Source organism: Arctopsyche grandis, chromosome 6 (assembly GCF_051622035.1).
Source record: "Arctopsyche grandis isolate Sample6627 chromosome 6, ASM5162203v2, whole genome shotgun sequence".
Lineage (NCBI taxonomy): Eukaryota > Metazoa > Arthropoda > Insecta > Trichoptera > Hydropsychidae > Arctopsyche > Arctopsyche grandis.
In genome coordinates this window covers 23,558,289-23,576,772 of record NC_135360.1, presented here as the reverse complement: position 1 = coordinate 23,576,772, position 18,484 = coordinate 23,558,289, and the positions used below count along the sequence as shown (strand labels likewise).

Below are 18,484 nucleotides of genomic sequence, written 5' to 3'. Positions count from 1 at the left end.
TTGGTGACCCCATCTTTGAACTACGCAGCCTTCATAGCAGTCAACAGCGCAGTCAACACGGCAGCCCACAGTGCAGCCTCCACAACAACCAACAGCCGCCACGACAGCAGTCAACAGCGCAGTCCACATTGCAGCCCACATCGCAGCCTACATAGCAGCCCACATCGCAGCCTACATAGCAGCCCACATCGCAGCCTACATAGCAGCCCACATCGCAGCCTACATAGCAGCCCACATCGCAGCCTACATAGCAGCCCACATCGCAGCCTACATAGCAGCCCACATCGCAGCCTACATAGCAGCCCACATCGCAGCCTACATAGCAGCCCACATCGCAGCCCACATAGCAGCCCACATTGCAGCCTACATAGCAGCCCACATCGCAGCCTACATAGCAGCCCACATCGCAGCCTACATAGCAGCCCACATCGCAGCCTACATAGCAACCGCAGACTTCACGCAACCGCAGCCTTCAACGCAGTCTACAACGCAACCCTCAACGCAGACTTCAAACGCAGTCCGCTACATGTCCCCACAACTAGTGACCATGTCAAACAACTCCGCAGCTTTCGCCACAACAAGACGCAACCCGGAGACAACAACCAAATGGATCCACTACTGTTGATCCGCCAGCACCGCTCATCACACCTTCGATGAGTCATCACCTCGATGAGCCCATGCAGGACGCCGCAGCCTGCACAACAGCACCGTCCAGACCGACACAAACCTTCACTACCATTGTAACGACCGAAACAGTAACATGGTGTGAAAGTACATATGGACCAGCTACTCCACACAAATCCCGCTGTCGAGACATCCAACTCCAGCACAACCAACGAAGACCAGCACTCAACGCACTTCGACAACCAACGTTCTTCACGCAAGACCCGCTGCCGAGACAACTAACTCCAGCACAACCAGCAAAACAGTCACGCGAATGACTCCACGCAGAACACAGCAGCCTGCACAACAGCACCATCCAAGCCATCGCAAACCTTCACTACCAACGCAGCTCGCCCAAAATAAGCAACCTGGTAGAGAACAAGACTTGGACCGGCATGCAACACAAGACCCGCTGTCGAGACAACTTTCTCCAGCACAACCGGACAAACAACGACGCCATCGAGTCAATAGACTCCAACACATCAAGATTCCCACAAAATCACACACATCGCTAACACTCACCGGAGAGCCATGTAGGAATCTCGTCGTCGTCATCGTCATCGAAACATTCGAGAATATTCCGCAACAACAAACTACATTCCCGAAACCCAGATGACATGCACCTGCAGTCATTATATTAAACTCAGGCGGAACGCCCCTACCAGTCGAGTGGAACCAAAACGGTCGAAACACGCCGCCACCATTAAAATACATCGAGCGGAAAGGCGCCAAGCATTCCAGAAAATTCGACGCCTCGACGAAAACAAAATTCCTCTCGTACGCGTCAATAACCACTTCCATCAAGCATTCCAGAAAATTCGACGCCTCGACGAAAACAAAATTCCTTTCGTACGCGTCAATAACCACTTCCACCAAGCATTCCAAAAACACTATAAAAGGAGGTACAACCCAAACAACGCCAGTCGACCCAGAGCAGCAAGCGTCGACACACAGCAGCAGACCAGTCAACATACAGCTCCTGACCAGCCACCACTACACTACGCGGACTTGGAAGATCAACCAGCCGGACGAGCCAGCAACACACTGCCGTATCCAGAGACCTTCCGTACATAGCTGAATGCTGAGCCAGCGACACTCTACCATATCCAGAGACCGCTGAACGACATACTTTTGCCCACAAATACCATACCTTTGTACAACCATAGGCAAACAATAAAACTTTATAAAACTAGCACAACAGTGTTTCGTTAGGCCGGGATACGGTCAACACACATGTAACCCGCCTACATTGGTACTAATCCGACGTGATCTACGCAACCTTCTGATCATCCAACAGCGCTGTCAACACATCGCTACCCCGCCTACATTGGTGACCCCATCTTTGAACCACACAACAGTGTTTCGTTAGGCCGGGATACGGTCAACACATCGTACCCCGCCTACATATGTATGTAAAAAAATAAAATAAAAATATGTATATGTATATAAAATTGAATATAGATACAAATAAAAAATAATGAAGCTCCATTTGCATTTATTCTTCGAAGAAGTCATCCAAAGTTTATATTTCGATAAATATGGTTAGTTCTATAAAAAGTTTCTATAGTTTAGTTCTATAAAAAGTTTATATATAGTTCTATAAAAAATTCAATTTTATATATATAAAATTGAATGTCTGTGTGTGTGTGTCTCGTATAGGCTCCTAAACCACAGAACTGATTACGATGGAACTTTCAGGATTTGTTGTATGCATGTCTGGGAAGATTACTGTGAAAAAAAAACCTCTTAATAATAATATTCGTAATTGCGATTTTACTGACGCGTAAGTAAAGCTATCCCGTCTTCAAGGCATCAAGCCGCGAGTATGCCAATAATTGCGCCACGCCTACCTTGCACTCGAATGTACTGACCATTCATAACTGTACCACAAACACAGCGGATGGCCCACGTCAACAAATATATCTATACCTATATATAAAATTGAATGTCTATGGAACGGGAACGGGAATGGGAACGAAAACGGGAATTGCATGCGTCATTGTGGCATTGCAACGCATGCCAGGTTCAGATAGTAATATAATAAAATACACCGTATTATTTCACTGGTTCAAAGTGCGAACGTTTTATAATATAAAATTTTCTAATATCTTTTTCGTGCGAACGGATTGACTATTTACGTCATAAACTACATATTTGTATTGTGGTTGCGGTCGCTTTTGAAGTGCCATTGTTGACGATTTCTAAAAACTGAAGTTACTAATCGAATTGTTTATTTTAATTTTGGTAATGGTCGATGAGTGATTTCCAGAAAATAAAAAAATAAATCTTAGTAAAAGCTTGTTTGATCGGAAACGTGGTCGGTATCGTTTTTGTACATATGTATGTATGTATATCCGGAATAATTCGGCAGATAACAGCTATCAATATATGTCCGATAACAATTTCAACCTAACTATGGTAGTTTACGCGTTTTCGTATTAATTCGGTACTATTTTTAAATTATTACAATTGAATCACGATTATCTCGAAAATGAAGTACATACATATGTATTAGAATGATTAACTATTAATGAGAATTTCAAAGTGAAATAAATTTATTAAAGGTAGGTTTTCTATAAATGAAATGCAATGATCTCAAATAATTTCATTTTATAATATTTTTTCACACGCTTAATTGTCTTGATACATCGTCCTTAGTATTTATATTATAAATAATCAATATTCAATGCAATCAAAACATTTCAGTATTACAACATATTATTTATTATTTTCAAATATATATAATAATAATAATAATAATAATAATCATAATAATAATAATAATAATATCGGTAACGTTATCAATATTGACTTTATTATAACGTAGTGACTTTTTAGGCGCAAGTTTTAACTATTACATTGCAATGTTTTTTTATATTTTTTTAATGATTATATTATTAATATTAATTAGAAGTTGACCTTGTATTTAACAATAACACTCCATGTAAAATTATCTCTTCTTAATATGTAATTACAATATTTTTAACACATTATTTTTTTTTTCAATACATCAACATTATTACAAACAAGTTTATTCTTTCAACTAATTCATTTTAACATAATGTGAACGCTTCAACAATGTGTAGTGATATCAAAATGTTAATCTAGCACATATTTTATTTATTTTTGTGTGATAATGTGGACTCGTCGTATGCAACTCTATGTTTATGTAGTATATGCATATGCAAAAAACGATATGTCTAGTGGATTTAAAAGTTATTAGTTACATCAACATCTTTATTGTAATCAACTAACATAAAATATTTGTTTCTAATAATGATAAAATATATATATGTATATATATAAAACAAGATTGTACAATTTCAAACACGAAATTAAGCACACTTTCCTAGACAACAACACTATTACTTTTGGTATAAAATATTTTTATCTAATCAACTTACAAACCCCTAGTATTTCAACTATGTTTTCAAACATATGTATTATTACTATATTAATACAATATTTAAGCTAACGTTTTGCACAGACGTGGAAAGAAGAGGAGAAAACATGTTTTTTGGTATACGTTTAGGCAATATGTAAAAAAAAAAATTGAATAGGGGGATTGCAATATTAACAATGTGATATTTATAGATGAGTCTAAAAAATAAAATACATTTCAGCTATCATTTTCTTTGGGATACATATGTGAAGAATGTTTTTTTTTATTTTCTATAATATCTCTTAAATCCACTGATACGTTTTTCAATTGTAAAACATCAGCAATGAATACAGACAATGATTCTTACTTTGTAATGCGAATTTAAAATATATATATATTAAATTCATCGATTTGATTTCACAATTTTCAAGCTGATAGCTTATGTAAAATTTGAGATGAGATAGTTGAAGCGAGAAAATATTACATGGGCCAATAAATAGCTGATTAGTAAACGTACAAGAAGATGTTTAAGTATCCTTCAGTCTCATGAGCGATACACGTCTATTAAATTACCATATAATATATAGCGAATGAGTATATCCATATATTGCCACGATAATAGATCCATTGAAGAAATAACAAAAAATAATTATAACTAATACACAGTCACAGACACGATTGTTGTAAAGTACTTTAAAAAGCGTTTTGTATTCACAGTAATAATAATAAATAGTATTAGAGTATGATAATAATAATAAATATAAACATGAATACAACAAGCACCTATTTGCATGATAATAATAATGTCTAAATTTATTTTTAAATGGTAATTAATGATTTTTTGCTAACTTTTTATTTAATTTCCTTCAAATATATTTTTTAAATATACGATATGTGAAAATAAGGTTTCATTTCAATGATTTCGAATGATCAAGGCTGACTTGGCAATGTAAAAGTTTGCTTTTTCACTTGGAAGAAGAAATTTGCATAAATATTCATAGTAAACAATGCAAAGGCTTACGACGTTTCGATGGACAGTTGTGGCCGGCCGAGTGATTGCGACGTAGAAGATATGTACGTCATCTACCTTTAAACGCTAATATGACATTGAAAACATTAGTTACTCGACCGGTCAAAACGCACGTACGTACATACATATATGTATAATAAGCGGACATTGAAAAAGTAAATATATAAATAATTTGATTAGTACATAGTATACAGTTTTCATTTATTTACGCATCGCCGTAATTCAGGTGTCAGCCCTTTGATATGTTGATTCAAAATGGCTTCGTCTAACATTCATAAAGACAAATCCTTCAAGTTTTGCTCGTTCAGCATTCGCTAACTATCAACGGTGGCATTATTAAAAAGTCAGTGCTCCCCCCCATCGTAATGATTCGAGAGGTTTCTCCGAGGGATCTAATTCTTTAAAGTTGTATTTATGTATGTATGTACAGGAGGACTAAACATACCGCTCGATATGATGATTACAAATGATAAATTCAGAAATAATATACAATAAAATAGATCAGAAGGTCGTATCTCACATTAAACATCTAAAAATTATGTTTTTTTTTAAGATTTGAATCTATAACTATAATTTATCGATGAGTATTTTAAATTATGATAGAAAGTGAATACAATTTAAACTTTAATATTCAAAGAACGAAATTAATACTAGGTTTCATTTGAAATAGTAAGAAATCGTGGTTATTTACCTTTTTTTTTTTGACTATATTTAAAAGCATTATTTATTAATAATTGGACAAAGAGGAATTTTTCGTCTTTTTTTCCTTGTGAATAGCATGAAATTGGACCCAAGAATGTTAAAAATATAACAAGAATGAATTTGAGGACTATTTAAAAGTGGAAAATGCTGCTCAGAATGCCACAAAGAAAAACTTCAAGTTTTGTCATACACAATATTACATATTAATATTTTACAAATGGCGAAAGCTGATTGATATTATGTTATACAATATAATATATATATATTTTTTCCATCAAAATACAGCAAGTTAATTTATATACACATTGGGACAGTTATCAGTATATGTATATGTATGTATAGTATGTAATAATGAAGCATTTCACAAACGAAAAGAATTACAATAATATATATAATTAACAATTGCACATTATAAATATACACACATTCATATTTTATTTAATTAAATAAAATACTCTTCATTTTCTTAGTACTATTTATTGTGCTCCATGAAATGTCTTTGATTTACTTCTCTATGCAAACTTGCGTTTACAAAAAGTTTTACACAATCACTATATGTATATTTTAATAATAAAAAAAAGAAAAACTGACACACATATTTGCTATAATATCTTTACGTATAGAGTATAGACAATACGCTATATGTGAATTGTGTATATTTTATTAGGGGAAAGTCAAAACATTGTCGACTAATTGCTTTAATTGTCATTGATGTTTGGGATAGTGTTTCGATTATCAAAGTTATTATTCTATTTAGAAATGATTGAAGAATTAGTTAGTATATTACATGTTATGGCTCGTTTACAAGAGATCGCATTGCTATGCGTTACTTAGTCTAACGTAGCTATGATAATATGTAAGGGGGCAATCTCATGCGTACGAACGTTGAATGTGTGAAATGTTTAAATAGATGGGAATGTGTAAAAGGAAACGTTCACAAATTGCAAAAAATTAGACATTTCGCTAATGAAATCAAATTTTCAAAATGTATAAAAAAATTAAATAAGAAATCCTTGCTATGAAGGATGATTTTTTATCTTTTTTAATAGTTTATCAATAAATGTATAAATTTATTTGTATTGTGCTAATTATAAAGAACACATTTTTAAGATCTAAACAATGTGAAAATACGTAACGGTTAATTTTTGTACAGATGAACATCATATATATGTATATATATATAATTTTTTTTATATATAAAAGTTTACGTTTAATTAAGTGAAAAATTATCAATAGTATAAAATATATACAACATTTGTCAGTTGAGTTCTAGGACTGAAATTTTTTAATAATTGAAGTCACCTTCCACATACGCCGTCTAATTGATGAAATCTTATTACACCTCGCGAGAATAAGTCTCGTTAAATCCGCTTAAGAATTTACGTTGTTGAATTGTTTAAAAAAAATATATGTCCTAGAACTTTTTGTAATTGAAGCTGTTTGTAAAGAATTTTCGATTATTTTGGCAATGAAACAATATGCAACAAGAGCAACGAACGTGAGCGCTTGAAAACGAAAAGGAACAGTACTCGTAGCATTAATTCTTTTCTATGCGGAATATTGTCAATGACTACTAGGTGATATGGTACATTTTCACCTAGGATATGTTTGTTGTGAGAGGCAGCAGATCATGGAAAAGTCACACCGATAAATACCAACACAAATTTCACCCGAATACCGAGACTATTGAGAATCTGCTAGAATATAATAGACTGGTCCGATTGTACTCTAGAATATCAAAGGTTTCGAATGCTACAAACCAACAGATTCACTCAATAGTTTTAGAGAAGGCGCATTTTTTTACCTAGTGTGTTTATATTTGTCGTTGATAATGTCCCAATAAATTGCACATACACACAATTCAATTGTCATAATAAAATATCTCTTAGTATCTTCTCGTACACATATCTCGCAGAGACGAAAAACATTTATACCAATTAATTTTTGAAGATTAATTTTTTCTTAGCGTTACGTTCAAACATGTTTTTTTTAACATTATTATAATAAGCTAATTAATTATTTTTAAAAATTTACATAATTGTCTAAATAAGCAGTCATTTGATTTGAGGAGTATTTTCAATACGTATATAATAAGCACGCACTCATACAACTTTATGCTCATAACAAATATATTAAACATTTTGTATTATTTAAAAGACTTGTACGAGAAAGAAATTTGATTCAATTGTTTTTCAATACAAATATATATATATGAGAAATTTTTGTATTGTAGATATTAAAATTTAATATGGGAATTGTTTTATAAAAATAATAAAATGACAAAATACCCAGGGATAGATCAATATTATAGCCATTAATTCTATGATAATAATATAATGATTGTATAAACGGCAATTATATTGGCGAATATTATCCATTTAATACGAAAATTCAATTATTTTATTATATATAAGTAATATTATGTAAATGTGGGTACAATCAGATTTCATAAATTACAGTTATCTAGAATATTTGAATGTAAACACAATATACTTAAGTATGAGTGCGTGAAAATTTATGTCAATTCTTCAAATCAATTTCTCAAGTCAATAACAAATGAATTAATTTAATTTTTCAAGTAAAAAAATGACATGGAGTTTTTATACGTAGTAACGTAACATAGTATCATTATAACCTCTTACAAATTAAATAAAAATTCCCTCAGCAACAGCCGCAATATAATTTCTATTGATTATCATAATATGGTTTGACAAGGATCTTCAAATTCTTCATGTGACTGGAAAAGAAATGTGTATATTTTAATATACATATACATACATATAAAAAAATTCACAAGAATAAAAATATGTAAATATTCACATCGGTCACCGACGTATTAGAACTGCTCACGGACAAGGCAAAGAAGTTACTGGCTTCAATTTGATTAATTTCTAAATTCAGTTCAGATTCTGGTAGAGCGTTTGTTAAAAATTTTAATTCATCGACGAGCTTGACTGATCTTTCGTTCTGAAATCAAATAAAAAGCAAATTGTATTATTGCATTGCATTATTGCAATCATTGCATTATTATTATACGTAAACTAGTGTTTTACCCTATGAAATATCATTACATGAGTGTTGGCATATTAAGTTATTAAATAATTTTTTTTTTAAATAAATGCGTTGGTCCTGAGTTTGATCCGTACGCGGTCGAATTTTTTTCAAATACCTTTTAAATATGTATATTTAATTTAATATTAAATTATTTAATATGAAAAAAATGGTAAAAACTATCTACACATAAAAAATATAAAACACCAATAGAAAAATTAATTTATTAATTAATTAAATAAATTTTCAATAGATGGCGCTAAATATTCAGAGACTTGCCTAGAAGAAACTATGGTAGCAAACAGTATATATAGTAGTTTTTTTGTCGAATCGAAACGACTATTATAGTACGGCGAGCGTTATCGCAGATACACACACACACAGAATTATATATATGATGATTTAGGAATAAGTTTTTATATTAATATACATATAATACATATATATGAAGAAGTAATTTTCAACCTCTATCCGAAGTTTTTCCATCAATCGTGCCTTATCCTTGCGTAGACCTTCACAGTCATCGGCTTGTTTTGCGTTTTTGATGCCTGACATTTCTAATAGAGCTAGATGGGCGTCTTTTTCACTGATTCCTGCTTCGAGAGCTTCCCTTCTGAAATATTATAAAGTTACATTAGTAATATTAATACCACGATGAAAAATGTTTTCATATACTACTATATATTTTGTTGATAGTTCAAATTTAACAATAATAGCGTTTAGTTATAATTTTTTTAAATACATATATAATCGCATACTTCATTCGACAAAGATCTTGTAACTGCTCTCGTCTGTAGATTGATGACTGTTTCAATTTCTTTTCCAGATGTTTGATCCTTGTTAGTAAAGGACGACAAGTGTCACAACGTAACGCATTTGCACTTTGCAGTGAAAGAAGGCGTTGCTCTAACTTGTACATCTTAAAAATTACATTTGAATGTAAATCAAAGGAATGAATATAATATAATATAAATAATAATTGTAAATAGCATACCCTTTCAACCATTTTTAAGCGTTCTTTTTCTTCCTCGTAAAATATCTTCTCTCGTTCGGCAGCGATCAGGACGGACTCTTTCAACGCTTCTTCCAGTTCTAAAATCCTGTCGTCTTTCGATTTGTCAGCGTCGTAATCGATGTTCGATGCGTTTAACAATTGTTCCAGTTCGCTGACTCTATCATCTTTGCTTTTGATGACGGCGAGTAGTTGTTCCAGTTCGGCAATGTTGCTGTTCTCTCTCAATGCCGATTCAAAAATGTGAATGCAGTTTTGTTGTTCCATTATTTTGGAATTTTTCACGCCCAATTCGTCCATCAAGTCTGAGATCTTTCGTTTTTTTTTGTCTATGTCATCCGTTGTTGACTGCGCAAATTGTAATTTGTCCAAAATATTCAACATTTCACAGAAATTTCCATCTTCCTTTCCGTCGGTGGGATTGAATGAGATGTTTTTTAATTTGTCTATCATTTCGTTAATTACTATTGACGATTCATTGCGAATATTGATATTTTCACACGTGTTGATAATATCGATGTCAGATCCGTTCATCTTTAGTTTTTCAATCGGGAGGAAATTGGTGAAAATAAAATAAACAATAAATAAAATATGTATTAAACGAAAAGTGTAACTGAGTAAATGAATACTTCAAGCTTAAATTTTATAAAATAAACAATAGTGAATCAAATCAACAGAGTAACAACAATGTTTGAAACGATTTCGTATCAACAATAAAAGTGATTTACAGGCGAGGAACACTTTGATTGATTAATTATATATTGTAAACGAAAACATCTTTTTTAAACTTTAACTAAAATTAACAATTACTCTGATACACATTTAATGATTAATATTTAACGTAGGTGAACACGATTCATTTTTCTTTTAATTTATTTAAATAACAGTTAGTTTACTATGTCATAATTTGTGTGCTATTATTATTACATTTACTTATGATTAAACTTTATTTAATAAGTCGATAACACGGCACGAACATTAGCATTAATAATAACAAAGTTTCAATTGTACACTTTTGATATTGACACGATTGTTAAGTAAAATTGTCAACAAAGTTGTACATAGAAAAGAAGTAGCAACTGAAACAGATGCCACAATTGTGGCAAAGAGGATTTAGAAGAAGCTTTTAAGGAATCCAGCCGGACCAGCCTTTTTATCCAACAAAATAAATACAGACATGCACATTTGTTAGTATGGAACAATATCCAAAGTGGTTAAGCATGAAAAAGAAGATCAAAGAAATCGCATTAGTTAAGGAATACTGTGTATTATTATTTTAGTAAATTTAATAACATATATAATAGAGTGGACATTAACCTCATCTTTCTTTCTTTGCTCTTCCATTTGTGCATTGACTTGTTGCTGATTTCTGAGTTTTGCTTGTAGTCCTTTGATTGATCTGAAATGTTAAATTAAAATTAACATTTGCTGTTAGTATTCAAATATTAAATAATGAAAATCGATGCCATACTGTTGCATTTCCATGATTTGTTTTTCTTTGGTATTTTGTTCTTCTTGACTCATTTGTACAAGTGATAGTAGTCGCTCCGTTTCGGTAGACGATCGTTGACATTCTTCTTTAGCTTGTTGCAGTTGTTGTTTTAATGCATCTGCTTCTTTTTGTGAATCTGTTAATTTTTTGTTGAGTTCTCCGGCTGCCGCTGCACTTCCTCCAGCCTGTAATTATATTTTAGAATCAATTCAAAGTTTCAAGTGTATGGCTGATGTAATAATAGAAGAAATTTCAAAATCGTATACCTTTTTCAGTGAAGCTTCTAATTGATCCATATGCTCTTTTCTCTTCTTTAATTGTCTGTCCAACTCGGTTAACGCCTTTTCTTTTTCGTCTATTTCCTTTCGTTTGCTGTCTATGTTTCTCTTTTGTTCGTCCGTGTGTCGTTTGTGGTCTTCTAACTTTTTGAATTCTTCTTGAAGTTGTTTCCTAGCGGCGGCTGTATCGTCGCCAGATCTCGCGTTCTGTTGACCAGCTGTCTGAAGTTTCTTGTTCGCCTCGAGAAGATCCAGCTGTTTTGTATCAAAAAGTTTTCATCAATTGAAAGTTGAAAAAGCCGAGTGAAAACATTTTTTTTTACATTCACCATAGACGTCATAAACAAACATAAGCATTTAAGAGAGAGAAAAATGTTAAACATTAAAGTATTCAACAATACTTAAAAAGAGGAAAATTTATTTAATTATAAAATTTTAAGCATCAAAATACACTGAAGACTTCAAAAAGCAAATTTAGAAAAAAAAATCATTTTTAAGCACTTCACTACTTTTTCATTGAAGTATAATAAAAAATTGAATCGGCAGAGTTTAAAAGAAATGAATCGACAGTAAATCAATAAAAATACACAGTGAAATGGTTAAAAATGAAAACAAATTTACAAGAAAAATAATAAAAAAGAACAATTTCACAAGATTAATAAACTTGATAAAGCTAAATTAAAAATAAAATATTTATAAGCAAATGTTTATAATAATAAAAAATGCCTCAAATATTAATATATTTAAAAAACCATTGACTTCACCACCACGAACGAACGTACAAACAAGGAAAACGCTTTCGAGTTTTCAATCAAATCCAGTAAAAATAAGAAAGAATTTAAAAATGCAATTTGCATGTGCAATAGATAAACAATTGTACAAGTTCAAAAACATTACTCCTCACAATCGTCGTGTGTAAACGCTTTATTACATATATGTATGCAATTTGGTCAATTGTGATACATTCGTGCACTGTGTTCAACGACAGGGTGAATAGCAATGTTGATGAAGATTTAACAGAAAAAAGTTCCAAAAAACACTCGAGTCAACATCGACGACATCTGGCAAATAATAATATAACTCATAGTGCTGAAAAAGAAATAAAAATGATGAATATAACGAGAATGTAAACTCTACAGAAAGGAAGGTTGGAGGATGCCCAAAGGACAGGTTTGGGTGTAATGAGAAGAGAGAGAGCATGCTACGAAAATGCTCGAAAATAATTGCTCAAGTGTTAACCATCTAAGTCTTTGTACAAAAATATTTAAATATATGTAACAACAAAGCAACATCATGTCTGTAAAATGAAGTGACCGGGCTTTTGGTAGAGAACAAATAAAAAAAACAAGACAGTGGATATTTTTGACCATCTAAAGAGACATATAGACCCGCTACACAATGGGCGATCCTCCAACTGACCTGGCTCTTCTCCAGCTCTTGCACGAGCATTTCAAGCTGCGCCTGGAAGCGCTCCCTTTCCACAGTTGCGTTTTTCGCCTCCGACTGCGCCTTTTCCAATTCCTTCCTCAGTCTCTGATCTTCTTTGGGATCACCTTGCTGCATGCCACCGGACTTTTGGTATAGAGACATCTGATGCAATTGCTGCTGCAACTGTTGCTGCTGGGCGTTCAGCTGTTTCTCCAGATTCTGCACGCGTCCCTGTAACTCCATGGAGTTCTTTTCTGCAGTTATAGCCTTAGATTTCTCCGTTTCAGCGGCTTTCCTCCATTGATCGGTTTCACCGTCGCGTGAGCCCAATTCTTGTGAGCGTTTCTCAGCCTTCTCGGCTCTCATCTTTTGAGCGTCCTTTTCTTTTTGTACCAATGCTATCTGTTGTTGCAATTTGACGATTTCCCTCTCTCTATTTTCTAATACTGATTTGGTACCCCTTTCGGCATCTTGGTTCATTCGTCTCTGTTCCTCTTTAAGTTTACGGACTTCATCACGCTGCCGCTGAAGCTCTTGCTCCGACTGCGTGAGCTCTTGTTGGAAGTTCATCAACATATCCTGTGACTTTTCTAATTGGTTTACTAATTGATCTCGCTCCAGCGTTAGTTGCTTTGTGTCTGCTTCGAACTTGCCGATCTGTTTTTCTATGGCGTCCGCCTGCTGATCGCGTTTCTCCATTATGGACGCCATCTTTTCACGATCTCTGACCGATTGGGCGAGCTCTTGCTGCAATTTGACGAGAGTCTCTTGGGTGCGATGGTCAAGAGCACGCTGTTGCTGCTCGGTGTTTCTCCTTATTTGCTGCAATTCATTTCTCATAATATCTCTCTCCTGCTCGCACTGCCTCATCTCCAAGGCGGTCCTCTCCAATTTCTCGTGCATTCTACCGAGCTCGTTCGTCATTCTGTCGTATTCCATGCGAGTGGTTTCGTTTGTCTCTTGGTACTTGGCTAAATGCATCTGAGACTTTTCTAACTCCTTCGCCAGACGGCCTGCTTCCATTTCGGTAGCATCGCGAGCTTGTATAGCCTTCTCCAATTTGTCTCGGATCCGTTCCATTTCAAGTCTTTCCTCAGTTCGCAGTTTATCACCGGCAACTGCTTGAGTTTTCAATCGTTCGATCTCGTGAATGTCTGCCTTGAGTCTTTCATTGTCCTTCTCTAATTGTTCAGAACGCATTTTCAACTTTTCGTGCCTATCGCGAACTTTTTCACACTCAATATGAGCTCTCTCCAACTCCATGCGTTGCTTATCTTGGGCTGCGTTAACTTTAGCAATCTCTGTCTTAGACAGTTCTAATTGGGCAGCTAGCTCGTGCACACGAGAATCTGTCTGCTCGCGTGCTTTCTGCAATCGCTGCACTTCCAACTGCGAAGCTTCGAACCTTTCTCGAGCTTTTTCTGCTTCCGCTGACCACTTCTCCTGTTCGAACTGATATTTACCTCTGACGCCCTCAGCCCTCTCCAGATCGGCACGCAGTCGTGTGGCTTCCTGCTCGGCTTTGCGGGCGCGTTCCAGCTCTCCAAGCGTCTTGTCCAAACGGTCACGAAGTCGCTCCACCTCCACTTTGAGCCGTTCGTGCTCCTCCCTAGTTTTCTCCTGAGTATCTTGGTACTTTCCGAACTTGTTGGCGTATCGTCCAGCCTCCTCTTTAGCGGCTTCGGCTTCCATACGATGCTTGTCCAGATCCGCTTGCACTTTGCGCAGTTCAATCTGCACTTTATCGTGCTTGTCGTACATCTTCTCGAGCTCGACTTGCAGTCGAGCCATTTCCTCTTGAGTTTTGTCGTTGGACGCCTGAGCTTTGGCGTTCTGCGCCGCAATTCGATCGCATTCGAACTGAAGTCTCTCATTATCAGCTGAAAGTTTCTCGCGTTCAGTCTGTAATCGTCTAAGCTCGATTTGCGCTTTCTCATATCGTTCGCGAACCATTTCAACGTCGACAGATAAGCGGTCTATGTCTTCTTTGGCTTTATCGTCGTGTTCGCGTGCTCTCTGTAATTGGAGTGATGCTCGTTCGTGGAGATCTTGCAGTCTCGTCAATTCTTCAACCAAACGTCTCGATTCTTCCTTTGCTGCTTTTCCAGACGCTATTTGCTTATCGGTTTCGATCAGAGCACGTTCTCGTTCACCTTCGGCTAATTCGGCGCGACTCTGCATGCGGTAAACCTCGCTTTGGCATCTGAAAAAATAAATTACATATATTCTCAATTCAAAGCATTCCATTGTGTTCTCATGTTGGATTGTTATATGTACTGTATAATAATTTAATTTGAAATGAAATTTATTCATAGTCTAACACGAGTACTTTAGTAAATTAGTCGAGTCGTAATCAGCATAAAAATATAAAAGTGTTTCATTTTGCATATCATAAAACAATACCTTTTTACATATTATTAAACAACTGCGATAAAAATGTCATAAAAAAATCGCAACTCATTATTCCGCTTTAAATACGCTAACATTTATATTTTTCATAGAAAATATTGCAATATATAGCATATTATTAATTATTTATTTGTACAAGTATACACCCATTTATTTTATTTTTACGCGACATCTATGAAACCATCTTTCGACATCATCGAAAAATTTGCAGCATTTTATAAATCAGCGAATTCGAGACGTTGTAAACGCGAATTTTTGCTCAAAAATAGGACAGGGTTGCCAATTTGTTGAAACCGTTTCAATAAAATCAGATAAATTGGTAAACTCTGATAGGAAAAGATTGACCTTGGAGTGACATATCCAAGGTCTGGCCAGCAGCACAGCCAGGGATTGAACCCGTGACCATACAATTGAAAGCATTACATGCTAACAACTGATCTACATATGCTGCTGTTTAAAATAATAACGTCCAAAAGTATACTAAGTTTGGTTTAGTAGCTGTTATTTACTGTCTATAAGCATTGTTCTTTATAATTGCGCTATTGTATAGGTATTGATTTATTATATCTATTATGATCGACTTTTTCCAAGTATATTATACTTTCATATAATGCACATATGTACGTAGTGTACAAAAACTTACAGACAATATGATGGATTGTCAAAATATTATGTATAATCAATCGACAATTTCATATAAAAAAATTGTAGCTATAAATGGATAAAAAATTTTCAAGAATGTATGTATGTATTTAGATATTGTCTGTGAATGTCCAAAATTATATACATATGTACATATATGAGATATCTACATATATTTTTAGACAATTAAGAAAAAACAGAGAAAAGATTATCCAATAAGTGAAGTTTTAATTAAATTATTATTTTTTGAAGGATAATAATAATTTAGTAATTTTATATAACAAATGAGTTCAATATTTAGGAAAAAATCTTATTGTATTATATATATTATAGACTTACATATAAAGTATTTGTGTAACAAACATGCTTTTAAATGTACGATAGTTAATTATAGGAAGAAAATATATGTACATAATCATGAAAAATTTGTTTTTAAATTGTTAAAATATTATATGTAAGGTCTATTGATACAGAATTTTTTTCATGATTACGTGAAAATACAATATAAAAGTTATAAATAATACCAAATACGACGATTAATCAACTCCTACTACATGACGACGGCAACAATACATATATACCTATCATACTTTTCAAGCATTTTCTCGTATTCTTTGTGTGCAGACTCTTTCTCCTCCAAAGACTTCTGTGACGAGTAAAGAGCCTTGTCCAGTTTCTCTTTGAGTATTTCAATTTCGGTCATGGCGTCGTCTCTTTCGAGCTGAAAATAAAGTTTGAAAACATAAGATAAGTGGAGTTTAAATCGGGATAATCTATATTTAATCATCCATTTTGGTACCGTGAGTTTCTGATGCACGGAATGAGCTTTGTCCCATCTTTCTTTGATAACCTCTAATTCTGTCGTCATGGAGTCTTTATCTCTGATCGCTTTCGAAACTTGAGTCGCTTGGAGTTCGATCCTTTCCTGCAGACCCACAACTTCTTCCTGACATGTGTCTCGCTCTTTCTGCAATCTCGCCATCAACATCTGAAGCATGACACGTAATAATTAATGAAATGAAAATATACAATCGGCAAGTGTACCCAAAATAAAAAATTAGTAATAGGAAAAAACGATCATTAGCAATACGAAAATGTTTGATATGTGGTACGAGTATTTTCCCCTTTCATGACTCATATATTTATACATATATGCATATGCGATATACATATGTATCACGAATTCAAGTATAATTTGAGTGGTAGCATTCATTGAGGCAAAATTATTATTAGAAACAATCAGATAAGATTTCGGATTAGATTTCACTTACAATTTTTTTATTTAGAATTATGTAGCAAAAATGGAAAAACGATCATTAAATGCGTATAATATGATGTTTCACCAACCAAATAAGCTAAATGTACATATTTGCTTGCCTAAGGTAAATTCAATTTTAAATTTCGCAATTTAAGTAATTGCTAAATAAAGATGAAGTTATGAGGCGAGATTAGGGAAAATTGAAGACTTTAATGCGGATTAACACAGGCCGTGCTCGTTAATACCGGATGGTGAAATCTTTATTCAGGAATTACCATATTTTTCAGGGTATTAAACAAAATTGTAAATGTTACAAAAATATTTGGCGAAGAATTTCAATGAAAACATGTCTATGTATATAAATTATTCATAGATTTCAAAGAAAAACGATTAAAAAATAAACTTACATATTATATTTACTGGATAGGTATAATATTTTTGAATTTCTGTTTCATATTCAAATAATAAAATTAAAAGGAAGATTCGCAAACGCGCTCGCTATGAATATTCAAATGGGAGTAGGCATTCGATATTGATCTAGAAGGGGTTTCATTATACAAAATTTCAGTCGAGAAGTTCCGCGAAAACTTCAGCAGCGTCACGAAAGTTTACAGGTAAAGCCGATATGTATTTTATACAGGTGCGTCAAAGGAAAATTCCATTACCTGGGCCTTTTCGTGTTTGTCTCTCAGTCTATCGGCCTCCAATTGTATGGTCTCTCTCTCCTTTTGCATTCTGGTAGCTTGACCTAAAGCCTTATCCAATTGTGATTGCACATTGTCGAAGTCGTAGTTTTGCTTCTCTTTCTCCATTTGCATCTGACGTGGACGAAAAATAATCACAGGATAAAAAATTACACACTCAAAAGAGTCATCATTAATATTTTAATTAATCCTCAACGAGAAACTAGGGCTTCGTAGTTTCGAATTTTACTGGAAACTTCACCGACACGGGTAGGAGGTATTAAAAGTTTCCCCTTTCGACATTTCGCTCTAGTCCTGCGGAATACCTTTGAATTGTAAAAGTTCTCAGGTGTTTCGGGCATCGAATTACTTGGGGACTATTGCGAAACTACTTAGAACTACTGTCGTCAAATGGGATTTGAATTCATAAAAAAATAGTGTAATGACCAATATA

General features: G+C 34.0%; 1 protein-coding gene across 1 annotated transcript in view; it reads right to left on the bottom strand.

The window, feature by feature from the left end:
- Positions 1-9,857: 9,857 nt before the first annotated feature.
- brp (ELKS/RAB6-interacting/CAST family member bruchpilot) overlaps positions 9,858-18,484 on the bottom strand; it is an 89,578-nt gene continuing 80,951 nt past the window's right edge. The window contains exons 8-17 of the mRNA XM_077432417.1: positions 18,013-18,165; positions 16,889-17,077; positions 16,671-16,810; positions 14,758-15,241; positions 14,579-14,673; positions 13,030-14,518; positions 11,599-11,865; positions 11,312-11,517; positions 11,158-11,239; positions 9,858-10,989 (exon numbers count right to left, since the gene is read on the bottom strand). Of these exons, the coding sequence (XP_077288543.1) occupies positions 10,954-10,989; positions 11,158-11,239; positions 11,312-11,517; positions 11,599-11,865; positions 13,030-14,518; positions 14,579-14,673; positions 14,758-15,241; positions 16,671-16,810; positions 16,889-17,077; positions 18,013-18,165 (3,141 nt within the window). The 3' untranslated portion in view covers positions 9,858-10,953. The remainder of the gene's footprint in view (positions 10,990-11,157; positions 11,240-11,311; positions 11,518-11,598; positions 11,866-13,029; positions 14,519-14,578; positions 14,674-14,757; positions 15,242-16,670; positions 16,811-16,888; positions 17,078-18,012; positions 18,166-18,484) is intronic.